The following is a 26,888-nucleotide window of genomic DNA, read 5'->3' on the forward strand; positions in this document are numbered from 1 at the left end:
TTATCATTTATAGCATATACATTTATTAATGTTAGATATTAGTTTTGTTATGACATACAGACTCATAGCTAGGCCCACCTGGATTCTGCGCACGCAGATTTACACAGATTTTTAGCCCATCATTATTCTGTTTATTTACTTGAGTAAATGTGTGTAAATCTATATTCATTCAGTTTTTTAACTAATTTCAGTAATATTGTTGACTAATGTGAAAATGTTCATCTGATTTATGTACAATGCAGTTTGTACAGTAATATTTTCTGTCTTTTACTGTATATATTATATGACAAAATTGCTTTATTTACCAGAAAATGTTAATCTAATTGGATTTGCATTTAAAACATTAAACAAAAGTTAATAAAGATATTATTTTTAATTTCATATATTAAGGTTTTAGTAATAATACTCTCAAAATAATTCCACAGAAATCTGCAGACTTTTACCAAAATTCTCTGCAGAAATAGCAAAAACCATCCGCAGATTCCGTCTGGCCCTACTCATAGCCAGCCTAGTGAAAGGGGTGCTTCTTTTTTCTTAAAAAGTGGAGCTTTTAGCAGCTATTCGCCTCATTTTCTATTTAATTATGAGGTTTGAATAGGTTGCATTTTAGTGACATTTTAAGCACTATTTTTAGCTGGATTAGCTGTGGATGATGGATGGTCATCAAAACCATTTTTTTTTTTTTTTGATGTACCAAAAACATTTTCTAAAGATTTACAACAATTATCATTTACATCATATATAAATGAATTACATAATATATCATTAGAAAAAAAAAACTGTAGTCTGTTAAAGTTTTTAATTAAAAACTTGCCGTATGTCTCATTAAAATATCATTCATTTAAATAGTAAACTGGCCTGCACATTCAACTTTCCTCATTCACGCAAACTCAATAGCCAACACAGGATTCCGCTTGGTGTTAAAGCCTTCTTCAATGGATTATTTTCACTATTTATTATGGAAGGTTATGGTATGAGACAAATTCTGGACCTTTGACAGGGAGGGTTGGGTCTCTCAAACCATGCCTGGCAAAACATGTATAAACGTTATATAAACAGTGATGAAGTATACAAGGTAACATGCTGAAAAAGAGGATGAATTGAATTTAAAATGCATTTTTAAAGAGATTCAACTTAAATTAAGATAATAAAAGTCCAACTGTACATAAGATCATTACGAGAGACTTTTCATAAAATCTCTTCAAAACAGATTTTATTCAGAATTATGACCAAAAAACCCATGTATTTACTTATTTATATATATAAGTATATATATATATATATATATATATATATATATATATATATATATATATATATATATATATATATATATATTTTACAACACAACATTGCCCAAAGCGCTGAACACAATCAATACTAATTAAAATAAGCCCATGCATCACATACTTAACAATTCAAACATAAGGCAAACCCCTCAACATTAAAAAGGTTCAAATAGTTTCAGAAGCTTTTTAAAAACAGATCGAGTTGGAGAGTGTCAAATGTGGGGTGAAAGCCCCTTGCAGAGTTTTGGGGTGATAACATCAAAAGCCTGATCCCCACTTCGCTTACACTGGAACCTTGGTACAGAAAGAATAAACCGATCAGTGACCTACCAGGATTATTTACATGTAGGAGATCTGACAACTAAAGTGGTGCCAGATCATTTAAGGATTTAAAAACATGTAAAATATGTAGATATTTTTATTTTTAAAGCAGCATTTGGTCAAATTAACATTAATAGAAATAATGGATTATGGAGGATTTAATTTACAGATCAGCTTATGTCTTTCTCCTTCACGTTATTTACCATGCAGCAATTCGTTTTGTTACTGCTGCGCTATTTACGTTACCACAGACTGGGAGAGGGATTATTATCTATGCTGTTTTTACTGGTTTATCTTTGTCCACCATTCGCTGGGTGAAAATAAGTGCCTCTGCGGTTGCAAAACGTGACATAAGGTATAATATATATATGTATATATATATATATATATATATATATATATATATATATATATATATATATATATATACACACACACACACACACACACACACACACACACACACACACAAATATACTTGAGTTAATTAAACTCTAATTTAAATCATTACCACATTCTATGGTTATGCAATATGACAATATATATCGTATATACAAAACAAAACATCCAATTTTTCTTTCATCATGCTCTATCATTTATATAGTGGTGTCACATAATACATATTTACATTAATACTTTTGCAGAATTCATGAGTACAATACTAAACTGCTTAATGTGGATGCAGCAATATTTTATGTTGGACTTTTAATCCTTAGTTTTTGAAAAGTGTTTTATATTTTATTTACTATTTATTATTTTACATTCTTAATCAAACATTTGCCCTGAAGTTCGAAATAAAGTGAAAATGATCACATACGATTGAGAAGTGTAGTTTACTGTTTAGGGTTACACGTCTCACGTTAAATACGTTTTTAACCTATAAATGTTTTTAAAGAATTAAATGGAAAGAGTAACTTGTTTTTGTTTTTCCCTTTGCAGTCGTGTTTCAGCATTGATGAGCAGCTCAAGAAAAACCATCAACCATATTCTATCCATGAGGAGGAGTCAAGACAAAATTAACTGATACTACATTGCTGTGAATGACAAGTGCGAGGTGCTTCTGTTCTCCTTAGTTCACAATATTTTAAAAATATCCGAAAGATGAGCTGCCAGTGTTCTGTAAAAAAATTAATTCAGTAAAACTTTTCTCGTATAAGGTGAAAATGTTTACTATGTGGTTGAAAACGTGTTAAAGTGCTGTTAAATGTGCATTGTGATGCTTTCAGGTGATGCTTTCATAAACATTAAACATTGTAACATTCAAAATGCATATGGACCAAATGTGAATGCTTATGTTTTTATGATTTTCCTCTGTTCTAGGCAGTGTTTTAATTACTTATTGAAAACAAAACATTTCTGTATGACTACAGGGGCTAATGCTTTACATGTTTTTACATATCAACATGCAGGGAATTTAGTTTTTTTATTAAAACTCAAATGTGAAAAGTTTTAAAATTGGTGAAAAATTTTCTATTGGTTTATTATGTCACTAATTAGCTCTGAACCAACAATAATTAAGTTTAAATGTTTTATAATGCATGACTAGACCCACACAGAATCAGCGCACACAGAATCCTGCAGATTAGCAAAAGACGTCCGCACATTCCGTCTGGCCCTATGTATGACTAGCATAGTATGTATTGCATTTATAAAGTATGTTTGTTTGTATACTTTATTGTCCCTCAAGAGGAAATTTTCTGTGGACTCACACAGCACTTCAGCAAGTTCTGCCAAAATAACAATTAAAAATAAGCAAACATGCAAGATAATTATATACACTACCGATTAGTGTTCAACAGTCTGATTGACACAGGGATAAAAGAGTTCTTAAGTCTGCTCCACTTGCAGCAGAAGGTTCTGTATCTTCTACCAGAAGGTAAAAGATTGTAAAATGGGAAAAGTACAAGAGAGGGGTTATTTAAAATTCTTTTCACTTCATTCAGAGTTAATTGCTCATGAAGTGTTTGATTACTAGTAAAAGTTTTAGATCCTATTAGTCTCATAGCAGTTCTCATAATATAAAAAATTTAGATTTCAAATTTACAGAAAGAGTGCCATACCATGTAAATAGATCATACATGAAAACACTCTCAAATACATGAATATTATATGAATAATTACTGATAAAACAAGAAAGAAATTTGTAACTCTTGGGCCAGTGTTAAACTGTTAACACTTTTAAAAATGTTAATTTAACTCTGGCCAGTGTGGATTATACATATACACCGGTAAAATGTTAAAATGAACTCTCAGAGTTGAATTGACACTGTTGATTTTGCTGTGCAGTAATACTCATCACTGTCAACCGTATTCTTCATTAATCTGGCCTCTTCAATAACATTGACAAATTCCTTGGTTTACATTCATTTACAAAACTCCTATTGGGAAAACTCCACTATATTTAGTCACTTCTTAACACTAAAACATGTCGACATCTGCGCTCTATATTTTTTATTAATTCGCACTTCATTTGGTCGCTACTCTTTTCAGTTTTCTGCTGCTGATGCTTGGAATAATCTGCAGCAGACCTTAAAGCTCCACACTTTCATTCGACTATCATGCTTTAAAAATTCAATCCAGTTCATAGTATAAGATCACCATGCTTGTCTTTAGTTTTTCCTTGCTTTTATATGTTATTATCTGCATCTGTGGAACTGTTTTTGTATTGTCTCCCTGCTGTTTTATATCTGCTTGTTATGTTGCCTCTTGGCCAGATCGTCATTGGTTCTCAATTGACTTACCTGGTTAAATAAAGGTTATTATTTATAGGAATGAACTCATTTATGCTCAAGTTTTTAAGTGTTTTTGCATTTCTTCTAAATATATTTAATATTTAATTAATGAAGCATTTAGCTAATAGTATTGAACAATAATAATAGCCATTTTATGATCATATCTGACATTTTATTCTGTTGCACAAATATGTTCAGAGTTTCCTAATTATGCAAACTGTGAAGCGGTCTAATATTGTAGATATCACACAATAAAATATCTCACGACAGCGTCACGAATATTCAATTGTTTTGCTAATTTTACGGTCCCGTTCGTGGACACATTTTCAGCACCACGGACAGCGTAAAGACGCAGCACCGACGCTTCATTCACAATAACGCTCTGTTGTATAATCTGCTCTAAAAATATATGTAGTCTGCTGGATGCTTCCTTCAACTTTCCAAATTAACATGGCTGCTTGCGTCGTCGGCGTATACTGTAACGTTAGTAGTTAGTCTGTTTGTGAAGTTTTCTGTCCCGCGCAAAGCAGGCGGTTCCGTGAGACAAAACCCCGATGTCAAATAAAGCAGCTGTCAAATAAAGCACATCCCAACGAATAAGCAAACCGAAACGAACGCGGGAATGAAGTGAAAAGTGTTTTACTCACAGCAAAGGCCCGGTGCAGCTCCAGCAGGACCGACCCGAAGAAAATCAGCGTTCAGTCAGAGTTTCAAAATAATATCCGCCGATGTCGTTTCTGATAGTGCAAATCTGTGCATCACGGTGGCGAGCTGCTGTATGGCTTTTGAAGGGAATTCGGCGGTGTATTGCTTGGCATTAGATCATCGCAGGTGTAAAATCACGGGCTACATGGAAGAAATATTATCTACATTGCGCTCATCCTTCCTCCTTCCTTCCTTCTTTTTTTTCCACTCCCTCCTCAATCTCACTTACTTGTGACGTAACGGGGGAGCGCAGCATACGTCACTTCATCCTTGCCTCACGAGTCATCGGCTGGGCATCTACAAGATCAACTGTTTAAATACTTCATGGTCAAAAGTTTCGCTTTCTCTAATAATTTACTGTATTTTATTATTAATTATTTATTTTAATTATTATCTATTGAATTGTGTTTTGTTACGTTGATGTTATGCTCATTTAAATAAATAACTAGAGTTTACACAATAAAATTATATTTATTTCTGTAGTACTCATATAAAAAGTTTATGTTAATCACTATCTATCTCTATCTCTCTATCTATCTGTGTATCTATGTATCTCTCTTTCTCTCTCTCTCTCTCTCTCTATATATATATATATATATATTTATTTATTTATTTATACACATGTATACGTATCTCTCTGTATGTGTATATATATATACATATATATATATATATATATATATATATATATAGAGAGAGAGAGAGAGAGAGAGAGAGAGAGAGAGAGAGAGAGAGAGAGAGAGAGAGAAAGAGAGATACATAGATACACAGATATGTATATACATACATATATATATATATATATATATATATATATATATATATATATATATATATATATATATATATATATATATATACATACATACATACATATATATATATATATACATACATACATATATATATATATATATATATATATATATATATACATATACATATACATATATACACACACACACACACACACATATATATATATATATATATATATATATATATATATATATATATATATATATATATATATATATATATATACATATATACATATACATATACATATACATACTTATACATATATATATACATATACATACATATACATACACATATACATACATTATATATATATATATATATATATATATATATATATATATATACAATATGTGTATATAAAATATTTGTAATGTTAAATTTATATTTTATTTCAATGTATTATTTATACATAGTTTTTTATTAATTGTTTTGCATTAGTTATTGGAATTTGAATAAAAAAATTCCAAGATTTTGATTACAATTTTTCATCATTTAGAGATTCCACTATACAATTACACTCACCGGCCACTTTATAAGGTACACCTCCAATTGCTCGTTAGCGCATATTTTTATCAGCCAATCACATGCCAGCAACTAAACGCATTTAGGCATGTTGACGATGATCTGCAGCAGTTCAAACTGAGCATCAGATCGTGGAAGAAAGGTGATTTAAGTGACTTTGAATGTGACATGGTTGTTGGTGCCAGACGGGCTGGTCTGAGTATTTCAGAAACTGCTAATCTACTGGGATTTTCTCTAGGTTTTACAGAGAATGGTCTGAAAAAGAGGAAAAATCAAGTGAGTGGCAGTTCTGTGGGCACAAATGCCTTGTTGATGCCAGATGTCAGAGGAGAAGGCCAGACTGGTTCAAGCTTATAGAATGGCAATAGCAACTTAAATAACCACTCGTTACAACCGAGGTATGCAAAAGAGCATCTGTGAACGCACAGCATGGCCAACCTTGAAGAAGATGGGCTAAAGCAGCAGAAAACCACACCGGATGCCACTACTGTCATCTAAGAACAGGAAACTGAGGCTACAATTCACACAGGCTCACCAAAATTTGACAATAGAAGATTGGAGAAACATCGCCTGGTCTGATTTTCTGAGTCTCGATTTTTGCTGCAACATTCGGATGGTAGGGTCAGAATTTGGCATCATCAACATGAAAGCATGGATCCATCCTGTCTTGTATTAACAGTTCAGGCTGCTGCTGGTGGTGTAATGGTGTGGGGATATTTCCTTGGCACATTTTGAGCCCATTAGTAACAATTGGGCATAGTGTCAACGCTACACCCTACCTGATCTTCTAATGGCTACTTCCAGCAGGATAAGGCACCATGTCATAAAGTGTGAATCATCTCAGACTGGTTCATGAACATGACAATGAGTTCACTGTACTCAAATGGCCTCCACAGTCACCAGATCTCAATCCAATAGAGCACCTTTGGGATGTGGTGGAAGGGGAGATTCGCATCATGGATGTGAAGCCGAAAAATCTAGAGCAGCTGATGGATGCATTCATGTTAATATGGGCAAAACTCTTTGAGGAATATTTCCAGTACCTTTGTGAATCTATGCCACAAAGAATTAAGACAGTTCTGAAGGCAAAAGAGGCTCCAACCCGGTACTAGTAAGGTGTACCTAATGAAGTGGCCGGTGAGTGTTTATATGGAAAAACAAAATGCATATGAAAAAGACCTGTCAACACAATTATGTGACAAATTATTAAGAAATATATTTTTCTATAAATATATATATTTTTTATTCTTATAATTATTTTAATACAACAGTTTTGCAGTAACTAAAAAAGCATATGATTATAGTTAATAAAAAATAACATCTTCACAATTACGTGCATTATATTTTATATAAATACATTATTTTCATATCATTTTATTTTCTGTTTATATATTATAAATTGCAAAAAAAATCAGCATTTTTCTTTTATTTAAATCTATAAGTATTAATATAAAAAGATTTCTTACTACGTAAAACCTTTTAAACAAATAATATTTATGCACAAACACATTTACCCACAGCCAGACATAAATTAGACATTTTCCCCCTCCTCCAGGTTTGTCTTTTCTTCCCCCCAGCCATTCATTATGGGTGCAGCCTTCTATTTATACTTTGCTCTTTAATAATTGAGAAGAGATGAATCCTTTCGAAGAGTCTATTTTCAAGGCAACGTACTGTAAAAAATGAGGTTTTAGCAGAATGAAGACAAGCTAATTAAGCAAACGTCTCGACTGAACTCAAAATGTCAAGTAGCCTCGAAAATGCCACCATTATAATAATGACCCACCTAGTTTTAAGTAACTTGGAGGCTGGTTTTAAACAGTTTCATGCAATTAATTCTCTTTATACACATTTTAAATGTGCAAATATTATGTGAATAATCTCTTGAGAATAAAATGCATAAATATTCACTATGTAACAAATAACAAACTCATATTTTCGGTAAAAATAAATAAATAACCTTATAAATAAATCAGATTATACATATATACATACATAATAAATGTGTGTGTATTTTTAGATATTTATATGTATAAATACACACATACTGAACATAAAATACAAAATTGTATAAGAATAAGTTCATTTTTACATATAATATATAATATTTTAACACAGTCGATGTGCACATTGCGATATTGATGCAAAAATGATATTGTGCAGCACAATATACTGTATATATGAGTAATATCACATGAGCAGCAGTGTGATATGGCTGTATATCGGTGGGAGGCGTACTCCACCAGAGCTATTATACAGCCATATCGCACCGCTATAAGTGTGATATTGTGTTTATACAACAGTTCGACGGCACAGTCGTGTCTATAAAAAAGAAAATCAAACACAGAGTCTAAAAACCCTTTTGTAAGAGGAACTACTTTCTTTTGCCATTCATTCAGATCTGCAGCTGAAGTAAGAACAGCAGAAACCGTTGCTAATTCACACACGTCACTTTAGAGCTAGTGTTTGAATGATTCTCTAGAGTAATGACTAAAATGATGACAAACAGGTGATTTTGCTCACATTTTAAGATTATAGGGCTGAACGGCATGAAATGCCATCAGTCTACAAAGATTTCCCAGTATTTCTCTGTTGCAATCCGGAATCGGGATATCACAATAATTATCCCTGAAAAAGCTAAAGCAGCACAAACACTATCAGACCACTGTTTTGTTTTCATAAGGAAAATTGCTAAACACATGCGGGCATTTCTTCTTTCTGTTTACTGAACTAGTCTGCAGAAAAAAAAAACAGGAGACGCATTAGAAACAAATGGCCAACCAATAAGTAAAGAAATTACTCCTCTTTTTTCTCCTTTTTCTCCTCGTTTTTCTCCTCTAAGGGCTTATTATGCGGTCTCTGTTGACATCTTGTGTATGTCGTTGTATCGCCAAAATTATAAATATTTAAAATATTCAGTATCTTTATAAATAAACTGCATAGTTGCAATCTAAACAACTACATTATCACCTAAAAAGCCTCAAAATTACATTATGTTGTTCAACAGCTGCAATATTTGTGAAACTGTAGTGAGTTTATTCATGTGCTGTCACTGTGAGTGGAGTAATACAAAGCGTGAAGAGGCTTTAGGAGTTCTGATATTGCAGAATGTTGCACTGCTATCAGCCAATAAGTTTCAATGAAACTGAACTATATATATATATATATATATATATATATATATATATATATATATATATATATATGCAAGATATAAAATGTTGAGTCTGAGTTATAGTTGACCAGAACATGTGATTTGTAGATTCGTTGCTAAGTTCAACCATAAGTGTGAACTTTTATCCTTTGAATGTGTTTATAAGGCCTGTTATTGAGCATTTCAAGACCGTTTAAAACATTTGAGCACAAAAAATTATGTTAACAAAGATTAATTGTAGTTAATTATTCATAATTTATACGATTTATGCAACAAAAAAAGTTTTATATTTTTTTTAATCAGATCATTTTTCTTGCTTTACGGGAACACTTTTGACCTTGACTTGATTTCTTCTGAAGGTGAAAACAAAACGATATTTTCACTTGATTGATGAATTTGAGATACTTTGACTAGAAAACAAGACATTGTAAATAAAAGCTTCTTTTTTTGCATTGTGATTATTCAATTTCCATTCCTGAATATTGTTAAACTCCCCAGAAAATGATCAAATAGAGCTATTTAAACCACCTTCAAACTGTACTCAAATCGCAATACTTATTGTAAATTATCGCAAATTACTTATTGTAGTATTTAATACAACATAGCCATGCAGATATTTATACTTAAAATATACACATTAACACATTTTGAACATATATTTTTATTTTGGATGCAATTATTCATGATTAATCACTTGACAGGACCAAAAATAAAGATTATTGCAGTGTGTTCTTACAAGAACTACTATTTCAGTCTTTCAACTTCAAAATGTCATGTTTAATTCAGTGTGTTGCTGGCAGTTTCTTTGTAATTATTAATGAACTTTACAAAGCAATTTTGAGGTCAAAATTAAAGTCAATCCTACATGTAAGAGCCACATTTCATAGTTTATTGTTCAAGGTAATTATCATAATTCTTGTTGATTTGTAAGTCATATACTTTTAATAGTTTTTTCTACTGCGCATGTGTAGAATGCTGTTTTATGCATGTTTAGGACACACCTTTGTTAGTGTGATGTGCAGGTGCTGGAGAGCACTGTAAAGTCAGAATTCATCAAAATGGAAAAAACTAGTTTAATTTGAGTGAATTGTGACAAAATTGTGGATCTCTGATGTAAAAATAAATAAAGATACACAGAATTGGATGGACTCTTGTGTCGTGATCAAGTGAAGAGCTCTAATACGCGTCAAAACTTGTGAAATGATCATAAGAAGGTTATGTTCCCTACACTACACGTTTTCTTGCTTTTATAAATGAAACACGACACGGCCAAGTTATTAAATTCACAAAAATCGTCAAAACAGCAGAAGCAGCTTGACTTTAAGGTTACAATAAGGTTGTAATAGTCTGTTAATGTATTTACTAACATGAACAAACAAAGAGCAATACATTTCTTACACAGTATTTATTCATCTTTGTTAACAGAGTTGTTTAATGTTAGTTCATGTTAACTCACAGTGCAAATTTAATGTTAACAAGCATGAATTTAGATTTTAGTAATGCATTAGTAAATGTTAATCTATGATTAATAATGCTGTACAAAAATTATTAGTTCCTGTTAGTATATGCATGAATTAAAGCGAACAAATCTAATCAAACTGTAAAGTGTGACCAAAATAATTCATTAAATTTGACCGTATTTGCAGCTACTGAAAGTTAATAAGTAAACACTGCCAAAAACAATACTTTTTTTGGTATATTATTCACGTTTAAAAACCTCAGGAAAAGGAAAAAAACACCACGCAGAATGTATTCATCTCTTTCGTCTCCTTCTTGGAGCATCTAAACAGCTCAGGAAAGGTAGCAGCTGCTGTGTAAAATCTGACAGGATGGTAGAAGTTGCCGGAGAAAGAGTGTGCGGATGACTTCAGAGGGAATAAATTAGCGTCAAAGTGTCTTATTTCAGTCATCTGCTGGAGCTTAACTTTCATATCGGGGGAGAAAGTGCTCGCCTTCTCTGCCCCTGCAGATCTAAGCGCGTTAGGATGGTGGCGGTTTTATTCATTGTGCTGACAGACACTCTCTCAATCTAATTTACAGCACCTGGATAACACAAGAGGTGCAGGTCAATGGATTTTCACATTGATTTTTTTTTTTAAAGATCAGTCAGGATGACAGGATAATTTTTGTTTAGTGTTTTAAATTATGTTTTATAATTAGAATTCATAATTCTAAACTCATAATAATACCATTATCAACATTACATCTCCCTCATTCCCTAATCTCCAATGTTTTTTACATATTTTATTTAATGTTATTACCGCCAATGATTATTCATGTTGTAGTTACTGTACGTTGCTCTAATTATACTTTTCCACCCATACACACAGATTGATTCACACATGGGCACACACACATGAGCGCGCACACACACGAACACATTTGATTCATTTTATTTGGAATGACTAATACTAATTAAAGCAACACAGCATCCAAATTATCATAAAGAGCCCATGATGTTTCACAGTACAAGCAGTAGATACACACACACACACACACACGCACGCACCTTTGGCTACAGACCATTTTGAGGAATGTAAACAATAACAATAGTACTAATGTATTAGATTTGAGAGGGGTCTGGCTGCAGACCTGGTGCAGTGCAATCTGGGCTGCATCCAATGCTTTTTAATGGGCTCACCTAACCCCACCCCTAACCCTACCTGTCACAGTGACGTCACTAGCTCTATTTGAGTGCATTGTGTCAGACATTGCATCGCTGAGTGATGCAGTCTCAGCTTGCATAATAAAGGCTGCATCCAGATACTATTGTTAGATTTTGAATTTCCATAGCTTTCAAGAATCCAAAAAGGTTCAAGTATTAATAATAAACATTACGGCAGCCATTTTAACATTAAGATATGATTAAATTATTTAAATAAACAAGCAGGAAATGTTTATGTGCCAGTGACACTGCTACATTGAAATGGTCTATAGTTGTTTGACCTGTACGTTATGTTTGACCTTATGTTTTATTGTATTTTTATAGATGATTTGTCTCCTGTAATTTGTGTATCTGTTTGTTTAACAATAAAATACAAATAAAACAATCATGTGGTGTGAAAATCCTGTGTACGAGTGTAGATAAACACGCATTTTTTACATACAGGGGATTATTGTGGTACCTCTTTTCCTAGACTACGCTACCTGACAAAAGTCTTGTTGTTGATCCCAGTTGTAAGAGCAACACATAATAACTTGACTTCTAGTTGATCATTTGGAAAAGTGGCAGAATCATCTGTTAAACTGCATCCCAATCATCACAAATACTGCAGAAGACCTATTGGAACCTGCATGGACCCAAAAGGCTCATAGATATCAGTCAAGTTTGGTGAAGTAAAGATCATGGTTTGGGTTGCATTCAATATGGGGGTGCGGAGAGATCTGTAGAGTGGATGGCAACATCAACAGCCTGAGGCACCAAGACATTTGTGCTGCCCATTACAATACAAACCACTGGAGAGGGCAAATTCTTCAGCAGGATAGTGCTCCTCATACTTCAGCCTCCACATCAAAGTTCCTGAAAGCGAAGAGGGTCAGAGTGCTCCAGGATTGGCCAGCCCAGTCACCAGACATGAACATTATTGAGCAAGTCTGGGGTAAGATGGAGGAGGAGGAGGCATTGAAAATGAATCCAAAGAATCTTGATGAGCTCTGGGAGTCCTGCAGGAAAGCTTTCTTTGCCATTCCAGATGACTTTATTAAAAAGTTATTAGAGTCACTGTAGAGATGTATTGATGCAGTCCTCCAAGCTTATGGGAGACAAACACAATATTCATTCTTTTTCCACTGCAGCATGACTTTATATTCTATACTGTACATTACTTCTGTTAAGTGACAAAGATTTTGTCTAAGCAAAGTCAGACCTTGCTGTCCTAATTAAATTATTAAAAATCAATTTTGGTATTTTCAATTTCTTATTTTGGTAAAATAGTAGTCGAGGCCTTTGCCTTTCATATAAGCCACTTCTGATACCAAATGATCAATTAGAAGTCAAGTTATTATTTATTGGTCCAAAAAATTGGATAGGTGGCAAGACTTTTAACAGGTAGTATCTGAAGCTTTAGACTAGAGTTCCAGAAAGAAGGCTATGTGAAATATCTGGATAACATCAGCCTGAACTAAAAGTTTCTGAGACTTTTTTTCACTTTAACTGTAATGCAATATGGAGTAGGGGGTGGGGCTTTTTTTTTGTACCTCAATACCTCATAGCAAACTAGTGTCAAGAGGAACGTGGTTACAACATTGTGGCTAAAGTAAACAAATGGACCTTGATATATACCTTCTATATATATATTTAAGTATATATTTTTGGTGATCAATAAAAAAAAACCCTCAAACTGAACTGGAATAAGTTAAGGGATTTGGGATTTTTTTGGATAAACTACCCCTTTAAATTCTGTATTTAAAAAAAGAGGAATTGTCAAAACAATATAGATTTTCACATATTTATTGTTCCATCAGATGCCACAAATGTCACGACACTGTGCATATCTTCATACAGAACACTAACAAAACACAACAACATAACAACATTCGATGCTCACGCTGAGTTTGCAAAGGTGTACAAAGCACACAGATCATGAAAAACCGCATCTGATAATGCCTGCAAATTCCTTTAATCAAAATAAATTCTGAAATATAGAAAAAGTGATTGTCTGAAACAGCAAAACACGTTCAGTGGCAGGCGTTTTACAAACCCTGGCCTGAGAATTAAAAACAAATCATTCAATACTTTATTTCTCCAACAGCACACGATCTGTATTTCAATAGTTATAAATCGAATGCAAATGAGACAAACAAAGTAAGCCTCATGCATGCAGAAATAACTACCTAGCAGTGTTAGTCATTTATTTGTGAACCCACTTATCAAAGTCAGCATGAGATTTATGTTAAAATAAATAGACGATAAGTTAAAAATAAGCTGAAAACGATAGTGACATTTTAGATCCTGGCCATAACTGATGATTAATGGGGTTTTACCTTCAAAGAGTGTCAGTAAGCAAACAAAAGTTCACCACAAAGCGTAACGGCCTCGTTATATCATTATGTCAGCTACAGAGATTATAATATCCGAAGCGTTCTTAAAATACAGCTTTATACATTTGCATAGAAAAACAAAGGTGCTTAATAGGATGGAAGGGAAATATGTGTTAGTATTTAATAATTAGGCTAATAAAAGAGAACTACTGGCAGTACAAATATTGTCAGTTATTTTGAACTACCCAAAAGAGGGCAAATTTCTCATGTAAGGGTTGAGTAAAAATTATTTAATCAGAGTTCAAAATAATATTCATTAATATTACTATCATATTTTGGTCGGTCTCCTTTTCAAGTACTAATAAAAATCCTCAATAAATACAAATTAAACAAGTGTCTTTGTCAGTCAAGAATCAAGAATCAAACTATCAAAACTATTAAAACAACAACATTATTATTTAAAGTCGCAATCATAAACTGACACTTCTGATGTGTTGTTTGAGGAACTCCTCTGAAATGTCGATGTTATTCTTTAGCTTATTATCCTTCCCATCTTTCTCGCTTTCTTCCCCTGAAAAACTGCTGAGTCGACTGAGATGTTCGACCGAGTCATACTTTTCAAGATCAGATTTGATGGTCCGGAAGCTGACCATGGAAAGAGAGTCTGAACCAGATCGTGTCACCGCTCCTTTTCCCATGTCCACCCAGTCTGGATTAGACTCCACCCACTCCCTGGAAATAGCCATGCCCTCTTTTCCATGCACCCACTTATTTGGTCTCATATAGCCTCCGCCCTCTGTACCTGTGCTGCTAACGGTCTCTGCTCCTACAGGAGGACTCCGCCCACTGCACGTGCTGATTGGTCCGTTCATCGTTTGGTCCTGTCCCCTCTGCGCGTGAATCTCCTCGCTGATTTGCTCCAGGTTGCGCAGAGTGCTGGAATAGTTGACCTTGGCTTTGGAAATACGATCTTCTAACTGTAAAATTCTTGCCTTGTGCTCCTGCAAAGACATTTCTTTTTTACTTACATTGTAAATTCACAGCGCATTGCTATAATCTTAGAGACAGTTTATTAAACAAAAATCAAATTGTGCTATCATTTACCCATAATCATGTTTTGGGAGATTATGCAAAATACTAAAAGTTACTTTAATTTTAGTTTTTAATCTTACTTTGAAATACATATAGTTGCGGTTTATTATTACAATTTTTAGGGAGTTAAGTAATCATATTATTATATAAGCACCAAAAACATTATCTTTAACAGTAGATTATAAGCAAGAGTTGGGCAGAAATCTATTGTATTCTTTAGATTGTAAACAGTTTTGAAATGGCAAGCTTATTCACCTTATTCTTCGCCGACGAGCGGGCACAGCCATTTGAATCTTTTTGACTCAAAACTTCCAGTCTCATTCACTTCCATTCATTTTTAGACATTAAAAACTGCTCGTTTCGCTGTTTAATGTTGCAAACTGATATTTCCTTATTATATTATTCTACTTGGTCTGTATAGTCATGCAAAAATTTGTTTGTAGAGCAAGTAGCTTAACCGTTTTCTGCCGTTTATTATTCCTAGTCATTTCTCCCATAGGCAACTGAATCGGAAGTTCTAAAACAATCGCGAAAACAGGCCCGTTTCCGTATATTAGAATAAGGTTGAAGGATTCGGATTTCTGCTTTCCAATCCGTCTCATCATGGACCAACGTTTATCCTTTTCATCATCCTGTTTCTCAGTATTTAACTGAATTGATTTTAACTAATGAATAAGTTAAAACTGCTTACTGCAAGAATGTTCTATGTCCTTGTTTCTCTTTTTGCCTGTCTATTTTAACTTTGTTTTTAGGAAACACACAAACCAGGTCATAAGTCATGGAGATCTCTCTCTCTCTCTCCCCATACAGAGGAGAAGAAGACACCTGTTCTAGTTGTCCTGATATTGCCTATAATATTATAGCTGTTTGATTGATCTGTTTTTGAGTATAATTAATTTTTATGTAACTCCTTTTTGTGTGGAGATAGACTGTGTGTAGTAAAGATATTGCAGCAGACTGTTGATGGAAACAGTCTTGAACCAGCCTGATAACACAGCTGAACGTACAAGAAACATCCTTAAGTCTTTAACACAGATGGTCGTTTGTGTCTATTGTTTTCCTGGTTTAGCTTTTTACAGGTCGGAGATCAGCTCCTAATAACTTAGGGCGACCTCACCTCTAGGCATCAGGTCGCCATCCATCTCTGGAGACAGATACAATGCTTTCTTTGACGCACGTATTAAGGCCATCCATATCTGGAAGTAGATACTATGTTTCTTTGACGCATGTATTTAGAATTGTCTATTTCTGTTGTAACCAATGAGGACTGTTTACCTGGATCCCACCCTTTCTGGACTTGTGTAAAGAGTATAATTGTTCGATTGTTGAAACTGCAAGCAGAGCGGCCTAGGAACTCATTGAGAGTGTTGAAGCTGGCTTCTGCGAATGAAACTGCGAACTATCTTCAGTAAACTTAATTTATTTTTTTTAAATCTCTGACTCCGGCTCTTCTTCATCTACCAGACTGGTCATTCTTTGGGTTAAACTGTAAACTATCCCTACAAGGTCAATAGAATGCAATGCATCTTTTTTGCTTTGAATGTGTTCATATTTATTAAATTACTTCTTTTATGGTTCTTCAAAGCTGGTTTTTTGTTTATTTATTTTTCTAAATATCTGAAAGACTCTTAAGACCCTTTTTAAGACGTGCAATTAATAAACACAATATTAAAATTAAATATTTATTTAATTTTTATATATAATTTTATTAATTTAATTTAATCATTCAAGTCAATGGAAAGTCCTAAAAAGCCATGAAAATATTTATTTAATATGCAACCAAAAATACTGATAATGTTTAACAATTAGGTATACTGTTTTTGTATCTAAACAAGCCCTTATATATATTTGATAATGACAATATGCAGCAAAGTAATTACTGCTATTCCCTGATTCCCTTAAAGGGCACCTATAAAGCAGTTTGGACAGAATTGTGTGTAGGTATAGTGTGTCCACAGTCATATTGGGGTAATATAAACACAATAAGTCTCTTTTTTTATTTCCTGATGTCAATATAGGATCCAAATCCCTCCCATTTTGAGCCCCATCGCAACATGATGCAGGAGTACGGTTTCTCGACCCACCGAATTGATTGAGAGCCACGTATTAACATGTCTCCGTAGTAACGCGTATAATCACATCAACAAGATAGGACGTGCACAAACCAACCGGGAATAAAAAATCTGCTCAGCTCTCTGTGATCATTAATCATCATGATTTGCTTTGCAAAAACAGTGCAAAGTTAAACGCACGCACTGTATGTGTGTGTAAATGTGTGTGTGTGTGTGTGTGCATGAACCTTTTAACGACATTGTGTGCGACTCATCGCAGAAAGGCTTAACTTAACTCCATAACAAATACATTAAATAATTATTTCTCACAAAAGTTACGGGAGATCTGCTTCCTTCATGTCTGTCACTGTACTGTTAATAGGCTCGTTTGAGGTGCGCCTCGCCTTGACTGCATTGTTGACGAGAGCAGGTGTCCTCAGTAAGAGGAGGGCTCAAAATATACATCAGAAGTCGGACACTTCCCGAATCTCGCTGTTTTGCCGCCTGGAAACGTTATCAGTGGTGGAGATCGCGTTCGTGTTTTTTTTTTTATCAAAATTCACACAAATATACAAAAAAGTGAAAATGACAACAAATCAGACTTTAATATAAGAGATAAATAAAATACAGCACAAGCACATCCTAATGGGTTATTAGTAACATTTAGTTATATTAGATAGGTAACGTTATGTTTTTACAAAGATGTGTTTTGTTTTTATTTGCGTGTAAATCTAAATAAATAACCATATGTAATGCTTTTTATGACTTTTTTTTTAAATTTCAACGAAAATACAAAAAAGGTATTCAGCAAAGCCAGGTATAAACCTTAGTAAAACAAGATAAAGAATAAGGTGTAATGTGTCAGTCTCATCCAATAAGCATTCAGCTGTGTCGTCAGCCAATCGCTTCCCATCATGCTTTGGTGAGCGCAGTCTTTGGAGAGCAACAGCTGCCGACTGCTCAATCCGAGGTTTTTGGCGCACATCAGCGTGACATCAGAGCATGGCGAACAAAACTCAGACACATTTCTAACCGGCATGCATTGCGGTGATCTCCAGTGATCAATTTTGCGCAGATTTTGGCCATCTTAAACAAGCCTTATCTGACGCAGCAGAGGCGGAGATTGAGGCACATTCTGAGGGGCACGTGGGAACGGTGGGCAGGTAGAACCAGCATTAAAGGCACAGGCCACAAAACCAGCTAACAATTCCAATATTCTAAAAGGTATAAAAAATAATCTGATGGGTGTTTTAAGCTGAAACTTTACAGACACATTCTGGAAACACAAAAGACTCACCTTAAATCTTGAAAAAGGGGTAAAATAGGTGACCTTTAAATCCTGATATTCATGATCTCTTAAAATTAAGACTTTTTATGATCATATATCTAACCAAACTGAACTGAAAACTATGATTATACACGTTTCTCTTATTCACATTTATTATATTGAATATTTTTTTTAAAAGTGGCTTTGAAACGACAGGAACGTTGAATTTCTTTTTTGCTTCATTTGTTCATTAAACTGCAGCACACATGTCATATTTGTCCACACCAACACTAAAGAACTATAACAAAACGCTGACGCACCTCTAGGATGTCATTAAACTGAGCTTTAAGCTCAAAGTAAGACTTGGACTTGACGATGGCTCTCTTAAGGGATTTCTGGAGCTCCTGCACTCGGGCTTCAGCCTCCTGACACAGCTGAGTGACGCGCATGTGCTCGTGCTCACTCTTTAATCGCTCCTCTTCAGCCTCGTTCACCTGGACAACACAACAACAGACTCAAATCACTCATGAGCAATGCTGTGGGTGAATGGGTGAAATATAATCGGTGTAGGTACATAAAACCCAGCAATAATTCTGAAGCTCACTAATGCTGCATTTATTTGATTGAAGACTCACTAATACTGCGAGATGTTATATTTAAATTCAAAATAGTTTTTTCTATTTATTCTATTTCTATTTTTTTGTCTATTATACAGTCAAATGTAGAGATGCCATGTGAAGAGATCAGAAGAGCTGTTTTAAAATATTATTAATGTTTCCAAATGTTTGGCTGGAAATGTACACATTTACATGAACTACATTTTCAGTTCAAGGTACTGTGATTTGGAACAACCTGCTGCTTGAACTAAATAAGCAAACAGATTTAAACAGATTTCAAAGATCTAAATCAGGTTTGTGAACACTGATCGTCATGCAGGTTTCTTTTTATTTTCTTTAATTTTTTGTATTGGTATTTTGAATTTGTAACGTATCATTTTATATCTATATTATAAACAGGGCTTGACATTAACTTTTTTGATCACCAGTTACTGTGGCTAGTAGATTTCCAACATTACTAGCCACTCGCCTTTTCACTAGCCACAATTTTGTTGTTTGGAAAATACATTTTACGTGCAGAAATTTGACTTTGACATGCTAAAATTACTTGATTTAGATTTTTTGTCCACGTGCCTCCTTGTTACTTTCACTTTTTTGTGTGTTGTGTATGAGCTCGCTGGATAAAGCATGAGCAAATAACAACAATTCGTTTTTATTTCACATGACTTAAGAAAAATGAATTAATGAATTAATAAAAAACAAATATCTAATTAGCCGCAAATTTTAAATAATGTGTCAAAACAAACTAAATATAGCTGTATATATGCACTTTTTATTCAACAAAACTTTTCTTTAAAAAACAAACAAAAAAACAGTTGACATATAAAAAAAAAAGAATTATTGTCATGCATCTAGAGCTATGCACAGTAATCTGTCCTGGCTAAAAATCTCAGATCACCAGTTAACTACACATAAATAAATGGGGAGTTAATCTCCTATTAAAGCAATGCTATTGTAAGAAATTATAATTAAACCATATTAACAAAAATAACTGTAAGAAAAAAGAAAGCATGTGAAAAACATGATGTGTGTGATAATAAAAGGATGATCACATGCACATGGATAACATTAAGCCCATCAATAATCTGTTCAAAGAACAGTTAAAGCAAAAGCAGCAACTGCTGCTGCTTACAAAAAGACATTTTTTTAAACATCTGAAGCTCTTAAGAGCAGCAGGACTGTGGGTGAACAAGCATCACGTTTTGTCCAGTCTTTTTCAAAGAGAACCAATTTCACCAGTTGCATTTCCAGGCACGGTTGCTTCGCATAAGAAAACGGGAGTGCGCATGCTTTTTAAACAGTCGTGCATGTTTAAGCTTAATTCACTCTGGTAATCAACTATCCCTCTAAAACAAGGAATTTCAGCAAAGCAGGTTTTCTCTGCTTTCTTTTACTTCACATGCTTGCGTATATCAATGATGTCACACTACAAATTACAATTTGACCATACATGGTCTTTCCCATCCTCAGCCTGCTGACCATATATAACATATTGTAACAGTGCGCATCACATCACCTGTGCATGCAAATGATCATCCTTTCATCCTCTTATTTGCTTGTGTGAATACAATTATTTTTGTCAGTCGTGCTGCTTCTTGATTCTAAGATTGCATTTCCATTACACTACAAAAATATAAGCATAAGCACAAACATAAGCAGAATGGTAATATGCTTTTTGATACTGTCGCATAAAGACGCTTATACATGTTTCTCCTATACACATTTATTTTTAAGTGGCTTTAAAACAACAGGGAGGAATAAAGGAAGAGTTCAGAAGCAAAAACCTCTAAGTGCCGTCTAAAATTTCCATTGAAAATTAATATTTTTCTCAGCCTCTTTTGTTTATGTTTAGTTATTTCACTTTAAAGACCACAAAAAGGGCTTTTTCTTTGCCATAAAATTGATATTACTGAACCTACACACAGGAGCCGGATAAAAATGCTTATTTTAGAAGAAAAATTCAGATGCCATTTAGAGGTTTTTGCATTTGAACTCTTCAAATTTTGAAAGACTTTATATTTCACTACCTTCGCGGTAGCGTGATTCAACATCTCCTGCCAGGTTGGATCCAGTGTTTTTACTACGGTGAGACCCTGTTCAGCCACATGAACCATCTCTCGAGCAGCCGAGTGCATGGAAACTGCTCTCTCAAAGCTGAGTGCTGCTTTCTGGGTCTCCTGCTGGGCCTAGGAGTCAAAACAATCACATACTGAATTTAAGAAACAACAGGATTTGATAAGAGGAAGTTGGGACTGAATTAAAGAAACAGTTTCACCTAATAAAATCCTGTTGTTTCTCTAATTCAGTCATATATTGAAATAACAGGATTTGATAAGGTGACGATTGCAACTGAGGCTGTGCAATTAATCGAAATTCAATTAAATTTAGCCTACAACAAATGACAAAAAAGCAATAATCCACATAAAAAGATATGCGCACTGCTGGAAAGTGGTGGGATTAGTTCATCCACAAAGTGCAATCTCATGTGTAAATCAGTCAAGTCATTACAATATTGATTTATTAAAGTTTATTAGATTTATGTATGTGTTTAAAAGTGCAAAAGAGAACTTGTGCTGAGCTAAGCACCAGAAAATAAATAAAACATGTAAAATCCGCTTTAGTGCACCTAAATTGTCAAGCACACGCAAAAATTTGTCAAAATGCAATGTTTAGTGATTATTCCCACAAACCCTCATTTGTTCTGAAAATAAAAAAAGCATGTGTAACTGTAAATTGGATCCGTGTGGCTCTTAAAGTGACAGTGTCCTATATTCCTGCTGTCTGCTGTGCTTATCATTAATCAAACAACAAAATACAAGTTCAAATTCTTTAAATAAATCAATCAAAAAAGTTTTAGCCAATTTAGAATCATTTTAAATAATCCTGATTACAACTGTGATTATAATTTTTCCATAATCGAGTTGTGAGTGTAGTGTTTGTCAAATAAATGTCTTTGTAAATGCTACCTCTTTTGCTTTTCTTCGTGCTTCATAGTAAGGTCTGGCCTTCTCAATGCATGAACCCAGTTCTGAACTTTTGGCCTTCAGTTTAAGCACAGATTCACTCATTATCCTTCTGTGGCTGGACCGAACTTCCTAAAGACCAAAAAAGAAAGATTTTTTCCTTTAATATCACATGATATTCACGACAGGTTATTGATAAAATAAAATGTGTTCATCAAGCCAAATACATCATGACTGTTAATCTTATTGGGCATCTAGAACATAATGATAAATATGAAACATATCTTATCTTTACTATATGGGTTAGTGGCAGAGTTATTGTGGTTTACTAAACTGAAACAATTTTTAAAATCTTTTTATTTCAGCTATTAACCAATAAAACTTTAAAAAGTTTAAAAGTAAAATTTTATCCTGCTGTACTGACACCAAAACACATCATATACAACAACTTTTAAAAATACTATTAAGAGAATATATATTTTTAAATTTCTCAGCAAATATAGGTAATATATTTTGGGTGTATTGATACAAAACAGTTTTATTACAGTAATAATCAATAAAAAAGTTGTTTGGTCATCTAAAATATTTAGGAGAAAAATCATACATCTAAATTCAAATAAAGTTTTGCAAAAAAAAATACTAACTACACAACTAAATTGAATATTCTTTACAGATCTCTTGATTATTTATTTAATATTTTCGACTTTTTTTTATTTATTTAGGGTTTTTCCCTCACATATTTGTTGGGCTGTACAATTTTTTGGCACTAGGATCTTAAGTTATTTTGTTAGATAAGCTCCAGTTTTGGTTTCAGTACTAACTAATCTAATGTAAACAAGTAAATGTTTTGTATTACATACTACAGAAAGCATAAATAAAAAGAAAAATCTGCAATGGGTGTATTCATTTATGCTGGGCACTGTATATAATAAAATTATTTTAAACATTACATTATAATATATTATATTATATTTCATTAACCATTTTAAATTATTATTAAAATGTATTATTAACATAACTAAAACTATTAAGAAAAACATAAACTAAAACCAACTTGAAACTTTTTTTTATTTTACTTATTTGGTGAAGAAACTTGTTGATTCTTGTGGTTTATTAATAAATAAATAAATAAACAAATAGTAATAAATATACTAAAAATGTTATTATTAAAAATTATATTTTTATCTTATAATAAAAATGTCTATACAGTGTGATATAATATAATGTAATATAATATAATATAATATAATATAATATAATATAATATAATATAACATAACAAAATATAATATAATATAATATAATATAATATAATATAATACTTTTAATCAAATTTATTATAAAACTGGGTGTTGGTTGACTAATGTTTAATAATCAAGCTAAGCTAGTAGCACAAAGGCTGCAGCTTTAATCTCAAGTACATCTAAAAAAAAAAAAAAAGATTATAGTCTTATTGGATAAAAGTGAGTGTAAATTACAATGAGCAACAAGAAGCATATATTTTGAAGTAAATGAATATCCAAAATGTCCTTAAAGTTAGAATTGTCCAAAGTGCACTGTCTGAATGTCCACATACTTGCAGTTCCAGCTCCATCTTGTTGATCTCCTCGCTGGTCTCATTTAGACATTCTAGTTCCTCCTGGACAAAGAAACACAGTAAATGATAGGTACCTTATCTTGGCTACTCATTAAAGGTTGCTGGTTTAATCTGAAGAAGTGTGACCTAGAAACTGGTGTGATAATAATGGGATTCAAATTATTCATTTATCAAAAATGCACTTTGATTTATTATTTTTATTACCTCTTTATTATATATATATATATTTTTTTTTTCGTCAAAAACTGAAGGTCTATCACTATTGGTGTATTTTGCTAAAGTATTAGATGTACCAAAATCAGTTATTTAAAAAAAAAAATTCAGGGATGTCAAATGTCATATGGAAAAACAAACCTCACTATTTAAATAGAAATATTTTATGTAATTCATATAATCAAGGAGGTTTGAATGTGCTTCATTTTGATACTTCTAATACAATTTTAAGTTGAATTGGATTAAACATTATATCAAACATAAAAATAAAACATGGTATATAATCCCAAACCTTATTTTTGGAAAAGTCAGTGGTATAGAGTTTCTTTTAAAGTGTGACTTTGAAATTAATAAGCTCCCGGGCCATTCAGTTATCTAATTTTTATAGGCAGGCTCTTGTATGTTATCTATCAAAATAGAAACTGTAATTATACATTTCTTAAAAGTTTGGTTATTGTCCTGCAACCTTTAGACACAAGTACTTTTGGAATAACCAATTTCAGAATATTAATTGGAACTTGACCTGGACTTACAACAACAAATACTGTGTCACTAATAAAGTCAGTAAAACCTACTTTAAAATTACACATAAAATAGATCCAACCAACCAGTTTCTCAAGAGGTATAAAGTTGATCTTTCTGAATCGTGTGTTTTTTGTGGAATGGATGTTGACACTGTTATGCATTTGTTTTTTGATAGTAAAGTTGTGCATGTTAGATATTTCTGGTTTGATGTTGAATGTCTATTTAAATATACTAAGTGGTCATGGAATTATTATTAAGAAAAAAGATTTTAAATATTTTACATAGATAAAAAAGATATAGATAAGAATCTCCTGTTTATGTTAAATCTGTTAGGCAAATTTCATACACACAAGTGTAAATGGTCGGAGAGGAAGCCTAACATCTTCCATTTCAAGGCTGATTTAAAAATATATATATATATTGAAACTCTTAAAGGACTTTCAAGTCGTAAAGCGATCAGAACTGTGAATATACGTTGCCTAATAAGCTAAACTCATCTTCTCCATGATAACGTAAAAGTTATGTATACATGCTCTTGTTCTTTGTTTTTCTTTCTCTCCTTCTTTTTTCTTTCTTTTAACGTTATTAGCGTATTAACTTTAACGTTAGTGCAAAATAGTTTACAAAAACGAATGAATATCTTCAGAGAACAGTGCTGTGTCAGTATATAAACATTACCTTGATTCTAGGATCCAGTTCCTCCTCAGTCAGTTTTCCATGTAGTGAGTTTTCATCTGGACATTTGGAGTCTCTACTCTCAAGGTCAGTTTCCTCGGACTCTCCATCAGCCTCTCGTCCCTCACCGGTCTCCTCCTCCTCCGGCGCCCGATTTCCTCCTCTCTCCTCCGCCAAAGCAGCCCCTGAACCCGCAGGACTTTCACGCAAAGCCGCTGGATCCATTTACAGGCCTCTCCGGAAATTCAGGATGAAATAATTTCAATTAAAAAGTAGAAAACCACCAGATCGAAAGCGAATAAGAGAAGTACCGTTGAAGTCTCTCGTCTGAAGGTATTTTAACTATATTTTTCTTCCTCCATGGTGGTTTGTTTACGCTGCTGCTGTAAACCAGCACATAAATAAACCGGACGGATGAGTTTGAAAGTGGTTGGAAATTAAATATAGAGTTAAAATGACAAATAAGTCCATTCATTTGACTCAAATTTACCCCATATTTAACACAGCATTCCTCTACTGTGTGCTCGAAACGAAATGTGACACACGAGTGAGGTAAATAGAAAACGCGAAATCAAACCTTTCAGGACTGCCTGAGCTACGGTAGTTAACGTCAGAGCCGTGGCTCTGGCAACATACGTCATAACGTGGGAGTGCTCCGGTGACGTAGTTAACTTGTGGCTAAAAATAACATTACTTTTTGTTTGGTGAATCTCATATGCCAGAAAGCTTAATTTAGTATATATAATAAGTATATATATAAATCGAATAAATGACTACATTCTACAGAAATATATAATTATGAATGTGTGTGGATAGACAGATACTGTAGATGATATTATAGAGACTAGATAGATAGATAGATAGATAGATAGATAGATAGATAGATAGATAGATGGATAGATAGATAGATAGATAGATAGATAGATAGATAGATAAATAGATAGATAGATAGATAGATAGATAGATAGATAGATAGACACTATATTTAAATAGAAACAGTATTGTAGATAACGTACTATAGACATTAGACATAATAGATAAGATAGATTATCTACAGTATCTTTCGTGTCTATATTATCCATAATATCTTTCTTTCCAATTCTCTATCTATAGTCTATATTATCTACAGTGTGTCTGTCTGTCTATCTATATATCTATCAGTAGTCTATCTGTAGGTAGATAGATACTGTTGATGATATAGACTAGATAGATAGATAGATAGATAGATAGATAGATAGATAGATAGATAGATAGATAGATAGATAGATAGAACACTATACTGTCAATAATATAGACTATAGATAGATCATAGACTGTATAGACAGAAGATACACACTACTATAGATAATATACTGTAGAC

At 33.1% G+C, this 26,888-nt stretch overlaps 2 protein-coding genes across 9 annotated transcripts in view; both read right to left on the reverse strand.

Annotated features, from left to right (window-relative positions):
• gabbr1a (gamma-aminobutyric acid (GABA) B receptor, 1a) overlaps positions 1 to 5,258 on the reverse strand; it is a 162,952-nt gene extending 157,694 nt beyond the window's left edge. For both annotated transcript variants that reach the window (XM_087284439.1, XM_087284438.1), the window contains exon 1: positions 4,990 to 5,258. The gene's annotated coding sequence lies outside the window, so the exon portion shown is untranslated. The remainder of the gene's footprint in view (positions 1 to 4,989) is intronic.
• Positions 5,259 to 13,982: 8,724 nt separating this feature from the next.
• On the reverse strand, positions 13,983 to 26,110 carry sh3bp5la (SH3-binding domain protein 5-like, a). Of its 7 annotated transcripts, none has more exons than XM_087282664.1 (8): positions 26,019 to 26,110; positions 25,840 to 25,908; positions 25,532 to 25,761; positions 24,095 to 24,157; positions 22,522 to 22,650; positions 21,583 to 21,741; positions 19,259 to 19,432; positions 13,983 to 15,529 (listed from the first exon to the last, which is right to left on the reverse strand). In XM_087282664.1, the coding sequence occupies exons 3-8, from the start codon at positions 25,751 to 25,753 to the stop codon at positions 14,999 to 15,001; spliced, it is 1,278 nt and encodes a 425-aa protein (XP_087138790.1). In that variant the 5' UTR covers positions 25,754 to 25,761; positions 25,840 to 25,908; positions 26,019 to 26,110; the 3' UTR covers positions 13,983 to 14,998.
• Between the last annotated feature and the right edge of the window lie 778 nt (positions 26,111 to 26,888).

The sequence above is a fragment of the Danio rerio genome, chromosome 15 (genome assembly GCF_052040795.2).
Source record: "Danio rerio strain M-AB ecotype USA chromosome 15, GRCz13ab, whole genome shotgun sequence".
Classification (NCBI taxonomy): domain Eukaryota; kingdom Metazoa; phylum Chordata; class Actinopteri; order Cypriniformes; family Danionidae; genus Danio; species Danio rerio.